The sequence below is a fragment of the Anomaloglossus baeobatrachus genome, chromosome 3, assembly GCF_048569485.1.
Source record: "Anomaloglossus baeobatrachus isolate aAnoBae1 chromosome 3, aAnoBae1.hap1, whole genome shotgun sequence".
Lineage (NCBI taxonomy): Eukaryota > Metazoa > Chordata > Amphibia > Anura > Aromobatidae > Anomaloglossus > Anomaloglossus baeobatrachus.
The window spans coordinates 535334946-535354880 of record NC_134355.1 but is presented as its reverse complement, the minus strand read 5'-3'; the positions used below and the strand labels follow the sequence as shown (position 1 = coordinate 535354880).

Sequence of the window (19935 nt, the reverse complement as noted above, 5' to 3'; positions counted from 1 at the left end):
TAGCAGAGGGAAATGTGTGAATGTGGGGAATGTAATGTTTGCACATAGCAGAATATTGGCCCCAGACTAATTGTTACCGATGGGCCCTCGGCACCCACGCACACTGACTGAACATATCCACATTCATTAGTACAATTGACTTATTGCTTAAAAAAGCAAATGACCCATTACCAAAATACACACACTGATGATCTTTTGCTGTTGCTATACTGATATCACATTTTCATAGTTTCTTTTTCTCTGCTTCTAATAAAAATGCTAACATTACAGGATAACTTGCCTAATAAAAGCAAACAAGATGTGCATCAGCCTGGTTAATCCCACCCATCTCTAGAGTAGGGTGCTGCTTGTGTTTTCACTGCTCCCTGGCATGAAGCTGCCTGGTGGTCTGTGATGGCTTAGCCCGCCTTCTTTCCCAGGCCATGTCCCATAGATTGCTATGGGTGGAGCCTGCTTTCAGCTCCTCCACAGCTGCTCATTCCCCTCATTGCACAGCACACTTCAGTCATTCTCAGCTGCTGCTACTCCACAAGAGGAAAATGCCTTGGGGCTGCTTTCAGTTACATGTCTTGGTATTATTATCCAGTTATCTAATTGTGTTATCTCAGCTTTCAAGAGCCACTTCCAGTGAAGCCCAGCAGCCTGCCATTCCTACAGGTAAGTCCTGTGCCCTCAGACCATGTACCAGCTTCTGTTCACATTTACAAGGTCATTGTGTTGCTTTGATCACACGCAGCTGCCTGTGGAGGACAGAACCTATTACACTTATAGGATAGGGTTAAATATCAAGATGTAATGTGGAATCAATGTGCATTAGAATGACTGCATGTGAATTGCTTGGATGCTGTAGTGTAAGATTCTTATTAGTTTAGGTGCAATAGTATATAACATTATTTTAGGTGAAGTGATATAGGAGATATTACTTTAGGTGAAGTGATATAGAAGATATTACTTTAGGTGAAGTGATATAGGGGACATTACTTTAGGTGAAGTGATAAGGGAGACTTTACTTTAGGTGAAGTGATAAGGGAGACTTTACTTTAGGTGAAGTGATATAAGTGATATACGAGACATTACTTTAGGTGCAGTGATATAGGAGATACTACTTTAGGTGCAGTGGTACAGGAGATATAACTTTAAGTGAAGTGATATAGGAGATATTACTTTAGGTTTAGTGATATAGGAGATATTACTTTGGGTGCAGTGGTAAAGGAGACATAACTTTAGGTGAAGTGATATAGGAGACATTACTTTAGCTAAAGTGATATAGGAGACTACTTTAGGTGAAGTGATATAGGAGACATTACTTTAGGTGAAGTGATATAGGAGACATTACTTTAGGTGAAGTGATATAGGAGACATTACTTTAGGTGAAGTGATATAGGAGACATTACTTTAGGTGAAGTGATATAGGATACATTACTTTAGGTGAAGTGATATAGGAGACATTACTTTAGGTGAAGTGATATAGGAGACATTACTTTAGGTGAAGTGATATAGGAGACATTACTTTAGGTGAAGTGATATAGGAGACATTACTTTAGGTGAAGTGATATAGGAGACATTACTTTAGGTGAAGTGATATAGGAGACATTACTTTAGGTGAAGTGATATAGGAGACATTACTTTAGGTGAAGTGATATAGGAGACATTACTTTAGGTGAAGTGATATAGGAGACATTACTTTAGGTGAAGTGATAAGGGAGACATTACTTTAGGTGAAGTGATAAGGGAGACATTACTTTAGGTGAAGTGATAAGGGAGACATTACTTTAGGAGAAGTGATATGGGAGATATTACTTTAGGTGCAGTGATAGAGGAACTAATACTTTAGGTGCAGTGGTATAGGAAACATTATTTTAGGTGCAGTGGTAAAGCAGACATTACTTTATGTGCATTTGTATAGTAATAATAATAATGATAATATTTATTCACTTATATAGCAACATTAATTCCATAACTCTTTACATACATTGGTGATATTACTTTAGGTGTAGTGGCATTGGAGATATAACATTAGGTGCAGTAGTATAGGAGACTTGCTGGATTTCTATGTAAGGTGTTAGACAGTGATTCATTGAGCATTCATAGCCTAATAGTCCCAGACACTGTGCTGTTTATTTAACACATTCCCCTGCACGTACACATTCTGCTCCACTCCATCAGCCCATTTAATGCTTTTGATGTCACATTTAGCATTTCCATGCATGTTGCACACCAGTTCTGTATATAAGGTATTATTTGTGTTACTGTATAAATAATAATAAAGCTGTATTCTCTATTATAGTTTTTTTAGACAAACCCTTCTAAACTTGTATCATCCAATCATCTAATATTCAGTCTGCTTAGACTAGAGGCTTGTTCTGTAGATGATCTGCAGTCATACATCTATTGCGATGATGGGATAAATATATATCGGTACCTTATTAGTTAGGGTAGGTCCTTTTTCCTGAAAGATATGGACTTTTAAAATCCATTTTCTTAGATATATTTGAATTTCTCCTGTTATTTTTACTATCTCTTGTGCTCTACTTGAGTGGAATAGCAAAGTAGATTTACCAGCAGTCCTATGCAAAACCACAAAAAAAATCTTTGTGATATCACAATCTATGAGAAACCCAGCCCTGCTACATCTGTACATGTATATAATAACATTGTAAAGTTGGCTACTTAATTGATACAGTCAAGGCTAAATCCAAATTGGACTATTAAGGTATGTGTCCACGATCTGGACATGCTGCGTCTTGGACGCAGTGTATCTTCACCTGCAGGGCCGCGACCTCCACAGCTGCCCATGACCACGATCAGGGTTTGCACCGCTACGGACTGTAACTCTATTTGCCCTACAGAGAACACTCCTGTCTCCGCAGCATAAATTGACTTGCTGCGGCTCGGAAACACGCACCGCATGTCCGTTTACATTGTGTAGAAAAGAAGCACAGTGGGCAGGAAATTCCTATAAATCCCATCCAATGTACAACGCAGCATTTTTGACGCAGTGGAAACACGTTACATCCAAAAATCTGCAAACCTCAATCATGTGCACCCATCCTTAGATAGAACTACACGTCGTTTTTGGTTTTAGTAAAATCAAGGGTTTTTGTGTACAGTTTTTAATGGCAGACTTAGAGGGTTTTCTTGTTCTTCCCTGTTCCCTGTTGGGCTGCATGTTTCTTTAAAATCTATATTACAATTCATTCTTTACTTGATGTAGTATGCTTTGACTATGCTGCTTTATTTTTTCGTCCAAAGCACAATCTTCTCACTAAATAACACTAAATAAAAGCCTTACCCAGCACTCCACTAAAAAAGTCTCCTAAAAAAATGCCGTATTTGGTCTTGTGAATGGTAACAGGTCATTTACGTAAAAAAAAAAGCCTGATGCCATACTGACCAAGATATGGATGAAAAGTCATCGGATTTTTCTAGATAAAAATTGGATGGGTTTTTTGTCTTATGTGATGTGACCTAGTCTTGTAGTATCTTCTCCCAGACAGTGTATCTTGTCCTTTTCTGTTAAGTTTACTCACTATGTAAACTATCTTCTCTCTTTCTAGAGAACTGACAGCAGAGGATGTATCTATCCACGCTGCAGCTCTCGCTACTGATCTTTATGAGCACCATCGGCAGCTGTGATCTTTAGGAAGTTGGGCGTACTTATAGATGAACAAAATAGGCCTCTCTAAGCAAGCTGAAACACTATAAGGCCTCTGCGTGTAATGTATAGGTCAGCGCAGGAGATCGTACTTGATACTAATGTATCTAGATGACTTTTGCACATTGCCATTAATGTACAGTCTGTCTGTCTGGGTTCTGACTGGAATGGAGTCAATTCTTGTCTGTTAATGTTTTTAAACAGTTAAAACTGATTTCTGAATAAGATCCTTGTGGGAAAAATACACAGTAAATTGCAGGAAATGCATAAGAAGCTGGCTTGGCCATTACTCTCCGCCTGTGATACAGTGTTGGCTTTGTTAGTGGAGAGAACGCCTGGCACTAACTATCTTTTTAGTGCAGGGATACAGTCCTAGATCTGTTAGGGATGATTCCCTGTATGCCACAGAAGGACTGTTTGCTTTTATGTCTCAAGTCTTCTCCTTGAATTCTGGATATTCACAGCCGTCTATAATTCTGTCTATACAACATATAGCTTTCATTATGCTTCTATGTCCTACATGTTCAATATACATTGACTATCCAATAGAAGGCTGTAGTTACACTAATGACTTCCAAGGTGTTAATCATTCACAGTGAAACAAAACAGAAGTGAAATTATATTTTTCTTTTCAAATTTGACATTCAATCTATGGAGTAAGTCCTTATTAAGACGGCAGCTTCTTTATTTGTTAAAAAAGGAGCAGTTTTAATGTGTGCTGGATCACATTTTCATCAGTGTTTGATCAGTGTGTCCATTTTTTCCATCAGTGCTTGGTCAGTGAGTGTCACAAGCGACTGTGGAGATAGCGGGAAAATGGTGCCCCTAAGCTGATCCTTAGGGTACCTTCACACTTTAGCGATGCAGCAGCGATCCGACCAGCGATCTGACCTGGTCAGGATCGCTGCTGCATCGCTACATGGTCGCTGGTGAGCTGTCAAACAGGCAGATCTCACCAGCGACCAGTGAACAGCCCCCAGCCAGCAGCGACGTGCAAGCGACGCTGCGCTTGCACGGAGCCGCCGTCTGGAAGCTGCGGAGACTGGTAACTAAGGTAAACATCGGGTATGGTTACCCGATGTTTACATTAGTTACCAGTGTGAGCAGGGAGCAGGGAGCCGCGCACACTGAGCGCTGGCTCCTTGCTCTCCTAGCTGCATTACACATCGGGTTAATTAACCCGATGTGTAATGCAGCTACATGTGCAGAGAGCAGGGAGCCGCGCACACTGCTTAGCGCTGGCTCCTTGCTCTCCTAGCTGCTGTACACATCGGGTTAATTAACCCGATGTGTACAGCAGCTACATGTGCAAAGAGCCGGAGCCGGCAGCACAGGCAGCGTGAGAGCTGCGGAGGCTGGTAACTAAGGTAAATATCGGGTAACCACCTTGGTTACCCGATGTTTATCTTGGATACAGCTTACCTCAGCTGTCAGACGCCGGCTCCTGCTCCCTGCTCGCTTCATTTGTCGCTCTCTTGCTGTCACACACAGCGATCTGTGTGTCACAGCAGGAGAGCGGCTTTGAAGAAAACGAACCAGGGCTGTGTGTAACGAGCAGCGATCTCGCAGCAGGGGCCAGATCGCTGCTCATTGTCACACACAGCGAGATCGCTAATGAGGTCACTGCTGCGTCACAAAAAGCGTGACTCAGCAGCGATCTCGGCAGCGAGCTCGCTGTGTGTGAAGCACCCCTTAGACTTGGAGGCCCTGTGCTATCTCTATTCTCAGAGATACTCCTAATGGTGGGGATGTCTGAGTCTCCTTCCTGGCCCTTATCCTGACCAGCCCTGATCTTGTACCCCCACCCCCTCCACCTCCCCCAGTGGGGGCTGGGACAGGAGTGTGATTTCACCCACATAAATAGACAATGGAGCATATAGCGGTGGATACCGCTGCTCTATACCGCCATTCCATGCTGACACTGGCTTCTGTTACAAGGTGCATCTCTTTTTTGGCATATTATTATTTAAACTACTTATATTGCTATCTTCCTACTGACCTTGGTCTTTTATATAAGTTGCAGACGCTGCTTTGATTTACAGTACCATACACGTTGCTGCTTGTGCATTTGCTCCAGTATTTACATTTATGTGAGTTGTCTGAGGAAGGCCATCACGTGGCCGAAACATCACATGTTCACAACAAATAATTTTTTTGGAAATAAATTTTTCATGCAAAATAAACCCTGAAGAGTGCCTTGTTTAACTTGAATGAATATGGTTTGGAAACCGACAAGTGCACCTCCGTTTCTGGTTTTGTGGCTGTGCCTTATCCTGCTACAAGTGAATTTATAGTTGGATCTGTTCTCTTTCAGCTTTTTGCTATCCAGAGTTTGTGCATTTTTTTTCCATTAATTGAAAGAAATTAACATTGGCAATAAACATCAAATACAGTAGTTGTTCCACAGTGGACTCTTCTAATGCCCAACTCAGTCTTACCTTCTCCCCCCTCCCCTCCTCCACATATTCTCATGTGCTGAATGAAAGGAGGGAGTAAAAGCCCATTTACAAGCCGATAAATTGAGAATGAGCGCTTGTTTGCTGATTATTCGCTTGTGTAAACATGCCGGCAATTGGCTGGGTGCAGAATGCTTGTTTGTCTTGTGGTTGGATCCTTCTTGTTGGCCTTAAAATCGTCATTATTGACAGCATGTTGTTCTATATAAACAGGAGAAATACTGCTAATATTGATATTCTGTGAGCACAGCACAATTGTATTAACAATTGCCCTGTGCTCATAGAATTTTGTCCAAACAGGCCATTAAACAGCTGCTGAATAGCTTTATATGTAGTCGATGTAATGGCTGCAGCTAGCAGGTATAAATGCACCTTCAGCCATTGCTAGACACCTCTGGTGGCAAAAGGATCAGGAGGTAATCCCAACTCCAAGATCCTACCCTAATATATACACATACCTTGAATTAGATATGTCGTACAGCTCTCCTGATATAGCCATGTCTCTTACCTCATGTGTAGGGCGTTTAATATCCATGGTTATCACCGCAAGCAATTAACTAACTGTCACTATAGGAATGGACGTAACTATGGATACCTAAGGTGCAATGCCCCGCACATGATGGAAGAGACATGGCTATATTAGGAGAACTATACTATATTTCTAATTGTAGGTTTTTGCTAATATTAGTTATTATACCTACTACATATTGGGATAGGATCTTGGAGATGGGAATAACCCATTATATTCAAACATACCTTGTCCTACTTTCTGATGACAAATGATTGTTATGGCCAGGGGTGAATTAACAGTAGCCAGGGCCCCGGGCAGTTTGGAGGGTGTGGGACCCCCAGCATTTTGATGGTTCCCTTGATAAATCAAGCGATGGGTCACATAACTAAAAAACAGATGCTCTGGTGCACATGTATTGATGCATAATGACAGGGAAAGTGAGTGACAAGCTGGAAACTGACCATGTGCTCTATTGCCTTGCTTGTCACTTCTGATCAGAGCTAGCGAGAGATCGCATTGTCACTGTTCACTGAGAAGAACATTGCACAGTGACGGGAATAGACTGAGCTTCTATTGAAATTGAATACCGGCCATGCTCAGTAGAGGAGGAACTAGCCCAGCCCCAGAAATGGTCACTGAAGACGCTTTGTTTCAGGGAGGAGGCGAAGGCTGTAGCAGTAACCTTTCCCCTTCCCACACTTCCCCCTCACGCCCCTGTACATCTATGTACACATTTGATCCCTGATTAAGAATTCCCCCAACCCCACAGAATGTGCTACAGAATACAGACATGCAGCCACCATTAATATATTATCTATGTGCAACCCACCATCCAAATCTAAATTGATAATTCATCACTGTGTCCCCTTTTAACTGTAACTGGCCACTTTTCTGCCCTAGAAATATATAAATTAATTAGCCACTGACTGGTAATGAATTGTCCTAGCTCAATTCATTATAATTACATTCCTCACTGCACCCATTTCATTGTCCTGTCCTTTTTCCCACCCCCACCCTCTATTCATTATGCTTTCCTCATTTTTACTTTTATTCATTTTATTGGAAAAAAATACTAGCCCTCCAGACGATCTTCTACAGGTCTTTTTCTACAGGCGTGCACATTCTGGCGCTGGCCGAAGCATTGGCTGATGATGTGATCACACTGGCTGAGGGACATCACCATCAGCAGAGCTAAAGATAGCATCCAGGGCGCGGGATGAGCTGGGGCGAAGCACCAGGATTGGCGCATCTAATGGATGCGCCACTTCTGGGGCGGCTGCGGCCTTCTATTTTTAGGCTGGGGAGAGTTCAATAACCATGGACCTCCCTAGTCTGAGAATATCAGACCCCAGCTGTCTGCTTACCTTGGCTGGTGATCCAATTTTGGGGGGACCCCTACGTGTTTTTTTTTTTAATTATTTATTTAATTTAAAATAACAGCGTGGGGTGCCCTCAGTTTTGGATTACCAGCCAAGGTGAGGTTGCCAGCTGTGGTCTGCAGGTTGCAGCCGTCTGCTTTACCCTAGCTGGCTACAAAGCTAGGGGGAACCCTACGTCATTTTTTTTTTCATTTTTTTGGCTAAATACAAAGCTAAGCACCCCTTAGTGCCACATGAAAGGCACCAAAGGGTGCAAAATTACAAAATGCAGGAGAATGGGACATTATGTGTCTTTCTGCCATTATAATGACAGAAAAGACTGATATGAAGTGCACAAGCACAAGAAAATCACCAGAGCGCTCTACGCTGTGAAAAGCAGTAGAAAATGGCACTGGAGTGAACATGTGACCGCCTCATGTAGGATGAAGCTATGGATCCTGGGTAAATTTATGCATTTACCCTCCTTCAGTTTTTTTGCAGTACACAAAAATAAACGGAAGGCACACGCATGACAAACAGATGACATACGGACCGTCTACGGAACGGAAACAGATGCCACACGGATGCACCCGTGAAAAAAAACGGACTGTTTTTTGCAGACCGCAAAAATGGATCGGTCGTGTTAATGTAGCCTTATTCTAATCTGCCGTTTATAAACAGCAGGCAGAAATAAGTGAATAACGCCCCCCAGCGTCAGAAAATCTCCGGGGTTTCAGGCGTAGCTGATACCCTGGAGATCATGATTCAGGACGGTTTTTCCGGTCCCCGCTCACGTGATCACAGGTATACACCGTACACCGATGATCACGTTACAGTAAATGACAGCGTCGGTAAAAAATTATTTATCTCCCATCTGGCATGAACAAACACTTCTTCTCCACTTCTTCTCCACTTCTCCACTTTTTCTCCACTTTTTCTCCACTTTTTCTCCACTTTTTCTCCACTTTTTCTCCACTTTTTCTCCACTTCTTCTCCACTTCTTCTCCACTTTTTCTCCACTTTTTCTCCACTTTTTCTCCACTTCTTCTCCACTTTTTCTCCACTTCTTCTCCACTTTTTCTCCACTTTTTCTCCACTTTTTCTCCACTTTTTCTCCACTTTTTCTCCACTTTTTCTCCGTTCTTTTTCTCCGTTCTTTTTCTCCGTTCTTTTTCTCCGTTCTTTTTCTATGGTCGGTCTACCCATTAGCTCTGCTATGCATAGTGTAGCTCTACACCTACTGCACATGTTACTTTATGATTGACATCTCTTTCGTACCAGAGCTGTCTAAGCCTACTCTGACCCCATATTTGTCATTACTATATTGTCCTTGTACTGTATTATGACATTTGTATCATGTGTTTCATTTCTTGCTGTGTTGCAATTTTTTTGCTGCATCCCAATTGTACCTCTACATTGTTCGAGTATATGTTATTGTTCTCTCACTCTTATGTGATACTGATTATTGTCATTTTTCATGATTACATGCAGATAAGTCCAATCTGACGAAGGCTCAGGCCGAAATGTCATTTGTAACTTGTTTTGGACAAAAACATATATGCTTATGAAAAATTTTTTTTTCTTAATACGGACCAATAAAGAGTGATTTGTATTACTATCCGTTGTGACTTACTGACTTAGTCTGGGAGATTTAGAGTGCCGAGATTACTCACTAATTTTATCTATTATTACCTCTGAGCACCTATATACCAGTGAGCAGAGCTTCCTCTACAGTAGTTCTCCTGATTAGGCATGCCCTTACCTCATGAGCAGGGCATTGCAGCTTTGGTAGCAACTATTACGACATGGACTATGCTGCTGTGGACCCGGGGAGAGTGAGTGCAGATTCATTGAACCCACACTCCTCACATGAAGGGTCCGCACTCCTAGAAAATGGGGGATACATTCCCTGAGTGTCTCCCCCCCCATATTCTAGACGGTCCAGAGTCGTCGTGGGACCCCTTTATTTTTTTTTTTACAATAAATTGGTGAAAGAGGAAATGTTTTGGGGACTGTTTTTTCAAATAAATTTCTTTTGTCGATTTTTTTTTTTTTTTTTTTTTTTTTGTTAGTACTGACAGTTTATGATGTTGGGTATCTAATAGATGCCATGACATCACAAACTGCTGGGCTTGATCTCAGGTGACTTTACAGCTAGTATCAACCCGATTTATTACCCCGTTTGCCACTGCACCAGGGCACGGGATGAGCTGGGGTGAAGCGCCAGGATTGGCGCATCTAGTGGACTAGTGGATGCGCCACATCTGGGGTGCCTGCGGCCTGCTATTTTTAGGCTGTGAAGGCCCAATAACTATGGACCTTCCCACCCTGAGAATACCAGACCACAGCTGTCCGCTTTACCTTGGCTGGTGATCCAATTTGGGGGGACCCTACTTTTATTGTGTAATTATTAATATTTATAAAATAATTATAAAAAAGAGCCTGAGGGGACCTCCACATTGGATCCCCAACCACGATAAAGCTGCCAGCTGTGGTTTTCAGGCTACAGCCGTCTGCATTACCCTAGCTGGCTATCAAAAATGGGGGGACCCAACGTCATTTTTTTTTTTAACTATTTTTTAAATAGAAATTAATGGGCTTTCCTGTATTTTGATTGCCAACCAAGGTAACGGCAGGCAGATGGGGGTGGCAACCCATAGCTTTCTGCTTTATCTGCGCTGAGAATCAAAAATACCGCGGAGCGCTACGTCATTTGTTTTCTAATTATTCCATGAAATTCATGAAATAATAAAAAAAAGGCTTCCCTTTATTTTTGGTTCCCAGCCGGGTACAAATAGGCAACTGGGGGTTGGGGGCAGCCGTACCTGCCTGCTGTACCTGGCTAGCATACAAAAATATGGCGAAGCCCACATAATTTTTTCAGGGGGCAAAAAACTTCTGCATACAGTCCTGGATGGAGTATGCTGAGCCTTGTAGTTCTGCAGCTGCTATCTGTCTGTATGGAAAAGAGCAGACAGCAGCTGCAGAACTACAAAGCTCAGCATACTCCATCCAGGACTGTATGCAGAAGTTTTTTGCCCACCAAAAAAAGGACGTGGGCTTCGCCATATTTTTGTATGCTAGCCAGGTACAGCCGGCAGCCACGGGCTGCCTCCAACCCCCAGTTGCCTATTTGTACCCGGCTGGGAACCAAAAATATAGGGAAGCCCGTTTTTTTTAATTATTTCACTTATTTCATGAAATAATTAAAAAACAGATGACGTGGGCTTCGCCCCATTTTTGTGTCCAGCCGGGTACAACTAGGCAGCTGGGGATTGGAATCCACAGCACAGGTTAGCCCGAGGTTTCTGGGCGCCTCTGCTGCGAATTGCAGTCCGCAGCCGCCCCAGAAAATGGCGCTCTCATAGAAGCGCCATCATCTGGCGCTGTATCCAACTCTTCCAACAGCCCTGGAGCCGGGTGGCTTGTTGGGTAATCATGAGTTAATACTGGCTTTGTTTTACTAGCCAGTATTAAGCCAGAGATTCTTAATGTCAGGCACGTTTGACCCAGCCATTAAGAATCTCCAATAAAGGGTTAAAAAAAAGACACCACACAGAGAAAAAATACTTTAATAGAAATAAATACACAGACACATTAGAGACTCCATCTTTATTACCCCCTGTCAGCCCTCCACGATCCTGCTCTTCTGTCTTTCTCATTCAACAAATGCAGCTCTGCTCCATCACTGCTGCATGGGGGAAGACGCTGCTTCCCGTGGAGCATTCACTCCGTGAAAGCTGCACGAGAAGCAGCGTGCAGCCTTCACTCCGTGAGTAATCAGTGCTGCTAGCAGTAACAGGGGTAACGCTGACAGACGTGTTACCATAGCAACGGGGCTCCCGGAGCCGCGGTTAGCGGTGACGTCACCGCTAACTGTGTTGCTATGGCAACGGTGATCTCCGTTAATGACCGGCTGTGTCAGCCGGTCCCTATCGGAACGGGGAGTCGACCGTGTGCTAGAGCATGTCGCCGGTACACGGCGATACACAAATGTGCACCGTGTACCGGAGAGATGCACTCGCAGGTCCTACATGACGCGTCATAGTCATGTGACCAGTTTGTAGCCAATGAGATAATAGCCACGTGACTGGTCACATGGCTATTTTGACGTCACGATAGGTCCTGCATCTCTGCTGGCAGTGCCGGTCACCGGGAGGATTCAGCGATCATCGGATGGAATAGCGGCAGGAGACAGAGTGCAGGAGGGATTGCGGGGACTGGTAAGTGTTATGGCAATGTTTATTAACTGTATGTGTACATTTATAATGCATTTTTATGTGTTTGTGATTGCCTCCCATTATAGCCTATTGGTTCGAGTTCGGTTCGTCGAACGTTCGACGAACCGAACTCGAACGGGAGCTCCGTTTGGTGAACCGACCTCGAGCCGATCCGCGACCTGTTCGCTCATCTCTAGTAATGAACACTTCAACATATCCCAGTGATTCTGAAATTATTTTTATTGACGCATTGTATTTCATGTTAGTGGTGAATTTTAGTTATGATTTGTGGTTATGAAAATATTGAACATTTGGGAAAAAATTTTAAAATTTCACAATTTTCAAATTTTTAACTTTTATGCCCTTGAACCAGATCATTATACTACACAAAATCATTCGTAAATAACATTTGCCACATGTCTACTTTATGTCAACACAGGGTTAAAAGATTATTCAAAATGTTCCCATTGTGTCAAAAAAGTGAGACCACTTTAAAACTCCCCCCTCCTTCAAAATGCTCAAAACCACATTCAAAAAGTTTATTAACCCTTCATGTGATTTACAGAAATTAAAGCAATGAGGAAGGAAAAAATAATTTACTTTTTCACCCACAAACATTTTGCTTTAGCCCCGAATTTTGCTTTTCCACACAGATAACAGGAGAAAATGGACCATACAATTTGTTGTGCATATTCTTTTCAGTACAGCAATACCCCATGTGTGTTGGAAACTACTGTTTGGGCCCACAGCAGGGCTCAGAAGGGAAGGAGCGCAATATAGAGGATGGCTTGTCATGCTTCCAGAACCCTTGATGTGCCTACACAATAGAACCCTCCACAAATGACCCCATTTTGGAAGCTAAACCTCTTGAGGAATTTATCTAGAGCTGTGGTGATCATCATGAACCCCACAGGTGTTTCACAGAATTTTAAAACCTAAACTGAAAATTTAAAATAACTTTTATTTACTCAAAAATGTTTTTTTATGCCCGAATTTTTCATTTTCTCCTAAGTACAGAAATACTCTATATGTGGTCAGAAACTTTTGTTTAGGCACATGGAGGGCTCAGAAGGAAGGAGTGCTATTTGATTTTTTTGGAGTGCAAAATTGTCTGGAATAGATTGTAAAACTATTTTGTAAACTACACCTCTCATGGAATCTATCTTGGGGTGTGGTAAGAATCTTCAACCCATTGGTGCGTCACAGAATTTTATAATCGACCGTAAAAATGAAATATTATGGCTTTTTTTCAAAGAAAATTTTGCTGAGGGCACAAAGTTTTAATTTTGACAAGATTAACAGGAGAAAATGGACCACAAAATTTGTTATGCAATTTCTCCTGATTACAGCAATACCTCATATGTAATTGGAAACTCCTTTTTGCTCAAAAGGGAAGAGCATCATATCTGAGTGCAGATTTGGCTGGAAGGGTTTGCGGGTGTCATGTCACATTGGCAGAGCCCTTGAGGTGTCAGAACAACAGAATTTCTCCCCCACCCCACTATAAGAGACCCCATTTTACAAACACCTCTTATTGAAATGCTCTTGTTGTGTTGTGAGCATATTAACACCACAGATGTTTTACAAAATGGTATACCATTGGGCATTGAAGAAAAAATAATTACATTTTTACCACTAAAATGGTGCTATTTTGGGGTTGAGAACATTATGGATCAGTTCACATTTATCCTGTGCTCTATGCTAAGGGCTTACATCGGGGTTTCCATCTAAATCTACAAAATATGAGATTCAGATGAGGCAGCAGAGTTACTCTGGACTCTGTGTGGCTTCTATCCGGCAGTGTTCGGCTTTTAAAATGTGCACAAAAGAGTTGGTCTACTGCACTTTTATGCACATGTAAAAAAATAGGCACATCCGGATCGTACACCAGAGAGGGTCCAAGCCGACTCCATCTGCCTCATAATAGGGAATGTTTTATCAGTGACATGTTCTAAATTACACATAAGCTCCGATGTATGCGCTCAGTACAAAGTGCAGGATAAATGTGAGCTGCACGACGCTGTGATCTTTGGGAGGAGGAATGGACAAATCAACTGTGGGTCAAGAACTTATTTCTTTACTTTTTACTCTATTCACCCTGCAGTATATGTGATTAGACTGCTTTATTCTTTCAGTCGGTGCAATTGCAGGGATACTATATATATTTTTGTTGGGAACTTAACAACTAATGCCTCCCTTTTGGGTAAAAAAGCCTACAATTTATGGGCAGACAGGAACCTGTAAATGGAGAATTAAAATCGCCTGAGGCTCAAGAGCAGGAGTGCTCAATCATTAGGCATAACCCTGTAATCTAAGAAAAAGACTAATGGCACATTTTACATTTCTAATGTGAACAGTTGCAAACTGAAAAAGAAACATAGTAACAAAAAGGAGACAGTTGCACTCTGCAGTGCTAAGATATGTGGAACAATGAATATGGGAATAAAGACATGCATTACTGCTATGAAAAAACATGTAAAAATTGAGATACTTAGCACACAAAATTGGCCAGATTTTATGTGAGTCCAACAGTCAGTTTTTTTCTTAGCTTACAGGGTTATGCCTTCTGATTGAATACTCCTGCTCTTCATCCTTAGGCTATTTTAATTCCCCATTTGCAGGTTCTTGTCCCCATAAATTGTAGATTTTTTTTAACCCTTTTAACCCAAAGAGAGGCATTAGTTTGATAGGTACCCAACAAAAATGAAGTCGCCTTGCTGCTGGCTGTTGGGCTCACAGAAAATCTGTCCAATTTTATGTGCTATGTATTTCAATTTTTACATGTTTTTTTTCATAGCAGTAATGCATCTATATATTATCATATATATTATTATATTATCATAGTCATTGTCCCGCATATTTTAGCACTACAGAGTGCAACTGTCTCCTTCTTGTTAATAAGTTTCATGTTCAGTCTGCACCTGTTCACATTAGAAAGGTAGGATGTGCCATCAGTCTTTTACTTAGATTACATGATGTAGGAACTGACACCTACTCGTGACGAGATATATCCATCATCGGTCATTGAGGTGTTAAAGGGGTCTTCTCGGCTGAGGAAAAACCCAGAAATATTCTGGGGTACAAAAAGCATAATAGGGTCTTATCTGGTAGAGAGGGACATAAAGGTGCAGAGAGGTGCTCACCTGGTAAAGTTGTGTGTCACACAACAAATAACAAAAAGCATTTATCAGTTGCTGCAGTCCACGGGTTATACTGAACTTTCTGCTACACTGGGGGAGATCCCAGGAGACAGGATTTATTACAATGGAATATTGTCATTGCATTTCAAAGTCAACTGACTTCTTCCTCAGGACAAGCCATGTGGATGCATGTGGTTTGTCCTGATGAAGTCAGATGACTTTGTAACCCATTGACAATATACTGCAGTAATCTATCTTGTCTCTTGGGGATTCATAGGGATCTCCTTCAACAGCGCAGAAAGTCCACTATTTCTTTCTGGCAAGGCTGAGAAAGAAAACCTCTGCAGTCACTCTGTATGCATACTGTCACATGACCTCAGGTGTACGATTTGCATACTTGTGATTTACACACCATGTAGACTCTACTCTGCTTCTCTCAATAATCTATTGAGACTCGGAGGAGAGTCTTGTTGGCAAACTACTCATGGCCACGTGCCTGCCCTTTTGCACAAGGGATGCAAGGGAATCATGACAGTGTGTGCATCACACATGATTCTGTAGGCTTTTCCTCTCAGCATGGAAATCCCCTTTTAGACATTTGGTGTCCCTCCTGCCAGCAGTGTATTTTTCCAGCTATTTAATCCTGGAGTTGTTATCTTTTGTCTTCCTATATGTGGGCTGTAGCTAAGTGAAAAGAATGCCTAAATTCCTCCATGGATCTATAGACCTAGACTGTGCATTCCCATACACGTACATCATCTACATAAAATTTGATGCCAAGATTTCATTCAATGGAGCTTAATAAGTTACAGATTTGTATGTCTTTTAAGTATTTTTTTTTTATTTTGAAGATGCTCCAAACTTGCTTTTATATATGGTGTTTAATATCCTTATATTTTAGGTGAAAGCCATTCCTAAGATGTAAGCAATAGCATTTCTCATGTTTTCCAAAGCTCCTTCAGTATATGGGAAGTATAATTTGAAGCAAATGGCTTTCCGCTTATAAGGTGTTTTGTGTCTCTAGTCTGCTATGCTGCCAGACAAATGTCAACTTGCTACTATTGTAAATTAAATAACTCATGCTTTGTATGAGCACAGCAGGGTCGCTATGCACAGAGCCCCTCTCCGATGTCTCCCTTCTCCCTTTTGTACTCTTCATTCTGTTAACAAGTTAAATGAATATGTATTAGAAGCTGGAAGTAAAAAAGTAACTTTTAGTAGCCACATAAGTACAGTAGTTATTGTTTACAAACAAAATAAATTGCTCATTAAATCAGTTGATTCTGACTTGTCAATCCCCCTTGAGATCTAGCACTGATGCACCAGAGATTCTAAATAGGAATGATCGAATACCTCAAATATTCGGCTTCGCGATTATTTGCTGAATAGGCCGCCGCAATTCGACTATTCGCGAATATTCAATGCGCAATGTAAGTCTATGGGAAACCCGAATAACAACTATTCGGAACTGTTCGGGTTTCCCATAGACTTACATTGTGCATTGGATATTCGCATAGCAGCGACCTATTCGTCGGATATTCGCGAAGCCGAATATGTGAGGTATTCGATCATCCCTAATAATAAACTATTAGCATGTGACCACTGAAGCCGGCAATCACATGCCATTGATCACCAGCTGGAAACTGCTCCGCTAGTACATTATGCACCGCCTTCACCATTTGTTGAGGGTAAATTTATACCATGCATAAATATGATTACTTACAGCAACTAGAGGGCAGCAGTTATAACCTGCCCAGGCCAAGGAACTAATTCACTAGCAGGATGCAGCAAGACCCCAATAAGGTGGAGGCATCACAGGTGCAAAAGAAACAAATCATTCACACACTTCCAATTGATGGAGGGGGTGTTTGCTTGATGATAAAATTGCACTCAGATGGCTTGTATAGGGCGCCGTTCACACATTTAGGTGCACAGTAACTGGTTAGCAGCCTATTGGTCACGTCCATACTATTCGACCAGGCGGGCTGCGAAAATATGGTTGCCCACAACCCAACTGTATTTTGGCCATAATACCAACCAATACCTCAAATGCATTTGATATATGTTTTTTGCATATAACATTTTATACAGGATGCAGCCAGGCCCCTGAATGTTAGGCCTTGTATACTGGAGTTCTTGTCCCTGTATGGTGCACTTGGATAGTACTGGTGCAGCCCGCCTGGTCGAATAGTATGGGCATGACAAATAAGTTGCTAACCAGTACTGTGCACCTACATGTCTGAACGGTGCCCTATATAAGCCACTTGTGTGCAATTTTATCATCCAGTAATCGCCCCTCCATCGATTGGAAGTGTGTGAGTGATTTGCTCCTCTTGCACCTGTGATGCCTCCACCTTATTGGGGGTCTTTCGGCATCCTGTTAGTGCATTAGATCCTTGGACTGGGCAGGCAGGTTATAACTGCTGCCCTCTACTTGCTGTAAGTAATTGCTGAATTTTTGGAGGCTAATTTATACCTCTTTTTGCTGCTTTTTTTTTTTTTTTTTTTTGAAAACTTGCATCTTGGATGATTGCCTTAAGGTGTCACCAGGTAGATAATCCCTAAAACCTGCTAGATGTAACCTGTTGTGCATGCCTGGCATCCATAAAATTATTTATCCTTGCACCATAAACTAAAACAAAAAAATCCAACAATCTGAGTTGCTGTTTTTCAGACATCGCACCTTCTACACAAAATGCTGATCAAAGCATTGTATATGCTCCAAAATGGTATCAATAAAAATGTCATCTTGTCTTGGAAAAAAAAGAAACTCTCAATCAGCTCAATCAACAGAAAAATATATAGTAAACTGTAAAATGTTTTTATTCTGAAGGTTTTTTCTTGACCACAAAAATGAAACAAAAAAACAAAAAAATATTCACATTTTGGTTTTACCTTAACCATACGTGCTTGAATATCAGGTTTGCAGTTCATTGTTACTGTATAATGAGCACAATAAAAACACTCTCACAAAAAAATGCAGAAATGCATTTTTTTCTCTTCATTTAGCTGCAGTTTTATTGTGCTTTTTTTTTTTGTTAGCGTTTTTTTTACATGTTTCTTTTTTGCATATTTTATGATAATACCGTATTTTCCGGCATATAAGATGACTGGGCGTATAGGACGACACCCAACTTTTCCAGTTAAAATATAGAGTTTGGTATATACCGTATATACTCGAGTATAAGCCGACCCAAGTAATGAGCCCATTGTAGTAATGTGCACTGCAGTAATGTGCCCATCTTTGTCCCCTGTTGTAGTAATGAGCCCATTGTTTAGTAATGTCCTCCTACTGGTCCCCGTCTTGTCCCCTATTATGCAATTGTTTGCACAAAATAAAAAATATTCTCACCTCTCCTCCGTTCCCGCCGTGTCCTCAGCATCTTTTGACAGACCGGAGGCCGATAGACCCTTCCGTGATTGCGTCCGGTGCATGAACCCGCCGCTGCAGCCTGCAGTCATGGCTTTACTGCAGTTGAATGCTTTATGGTGCTGTAAAGCATTCAACTGCAGTAAAGTGCTGACAGCAGCGGCGGCCCCATGTACAGGATGCGATCATGGAGGAGTGCTCCTTGCGGACCTCAGGCACATATACCCCTCCAAGATCGCGTCCTGTACACTTGGCCGCCGCCGATGCTGCCAGCACTTCACTGCAGTTGAATACTTTACGGCACCGCAAAGCATTCAACTGCAGTAAAGTCATGACGGCAGCCTGCAGCGGCGGTTCCGTGCACTGGACATTATTATGAAGGGGTCTATGGGCCTACGGACTGCCAGAAGAAGCAGGTAATAGGGCACCGCAAGAACGGAGGAGAGGTGAGAATATTTTTTAATTGTGTAAACAACGGCATAATAGGGAACAAGATGGGGACCAGTAGAAGGACATTACTAAACAATGGGCTCATGCAGCACCGTGCACCACCGTATAAGGTGACACCTGGCGTATAAGATGACGCCCAACTTTTGAGAAGATTTTCAGCGGTTAAAAGTCGTCTTATACACCGGAAAATATGGTAGTCATTCAAAAACTTCTTATTGTCCCCCAAAAAATAAGTCTGATGCATATGTTAACAAAAGAATAAAAAAAAGTTATGATTCTTGGAAAAAAAGAAGGGAAATGAAATAGATTAAAAATTAAAATTGAGGGGAAGGGTTTATATGTCTAATGCTATATGCACATTTGTAAAGTCCTCTACATGTGAGAATGTTTGTTCTGATGCGGTATATACAGTGTTATAAGGATGAGTAGAAATGAAGAGCACAGCTGGTGGCCAATATCTTTTGAAGTGTGAGCACATTGATTAATCCTGCAGGATGTTGTTCTCTTAGTTCTTAGAATTTGACCTTGTGGATATGTAATTAAAAGAGACAAATAGAACACACATAAAATATAAAACACTGTTGGGTTAGGTTCCCACATTGAGTTTTTGGTAACAGTTTTTTTATTTTTTTTGTGCAAAAAAACGCAGCTTCTTATATTTTAAGCAAAGTGGATTTTTCTCTTACTTTCAGTTTGTCTGCAGACTGTTGCTGGCCATCAAAAAAACACAGCGGCCATGCAACTAGTTGAATGGTAGTCATTGTTTTTGTTCCCA

At 41.6% G+C, this 19935-nt stretch overlaps 1 protein-coding gene across 2 annotated transcripts in view; it reads left to right on the top strand.

The window, feature by feature from the left end:
- The first annotated feature begins 486 nt into the window (after nt 1-486).
- Nucleotides 487-19935, top strand: part of PLOD2 (procollagen-lysine,2-oxoglutarate 5-dioxygenase 2) — a 215454-nt gene continuing 196005 nt past the window's right edge. For both annotated transcript variants that reach the window (XM_075340789.1, XM_075340788.1), the window contains exon 1: nt 487-657. In XM_075340789.1, the coding sequence (XP_075196904.1) occupies nt 540-657 (118 nt within the window). In that variant the 5' untranslated portion in view covers nt 487-539. The remainder of the gene's footprint in view (nt 658-19935) is intronic.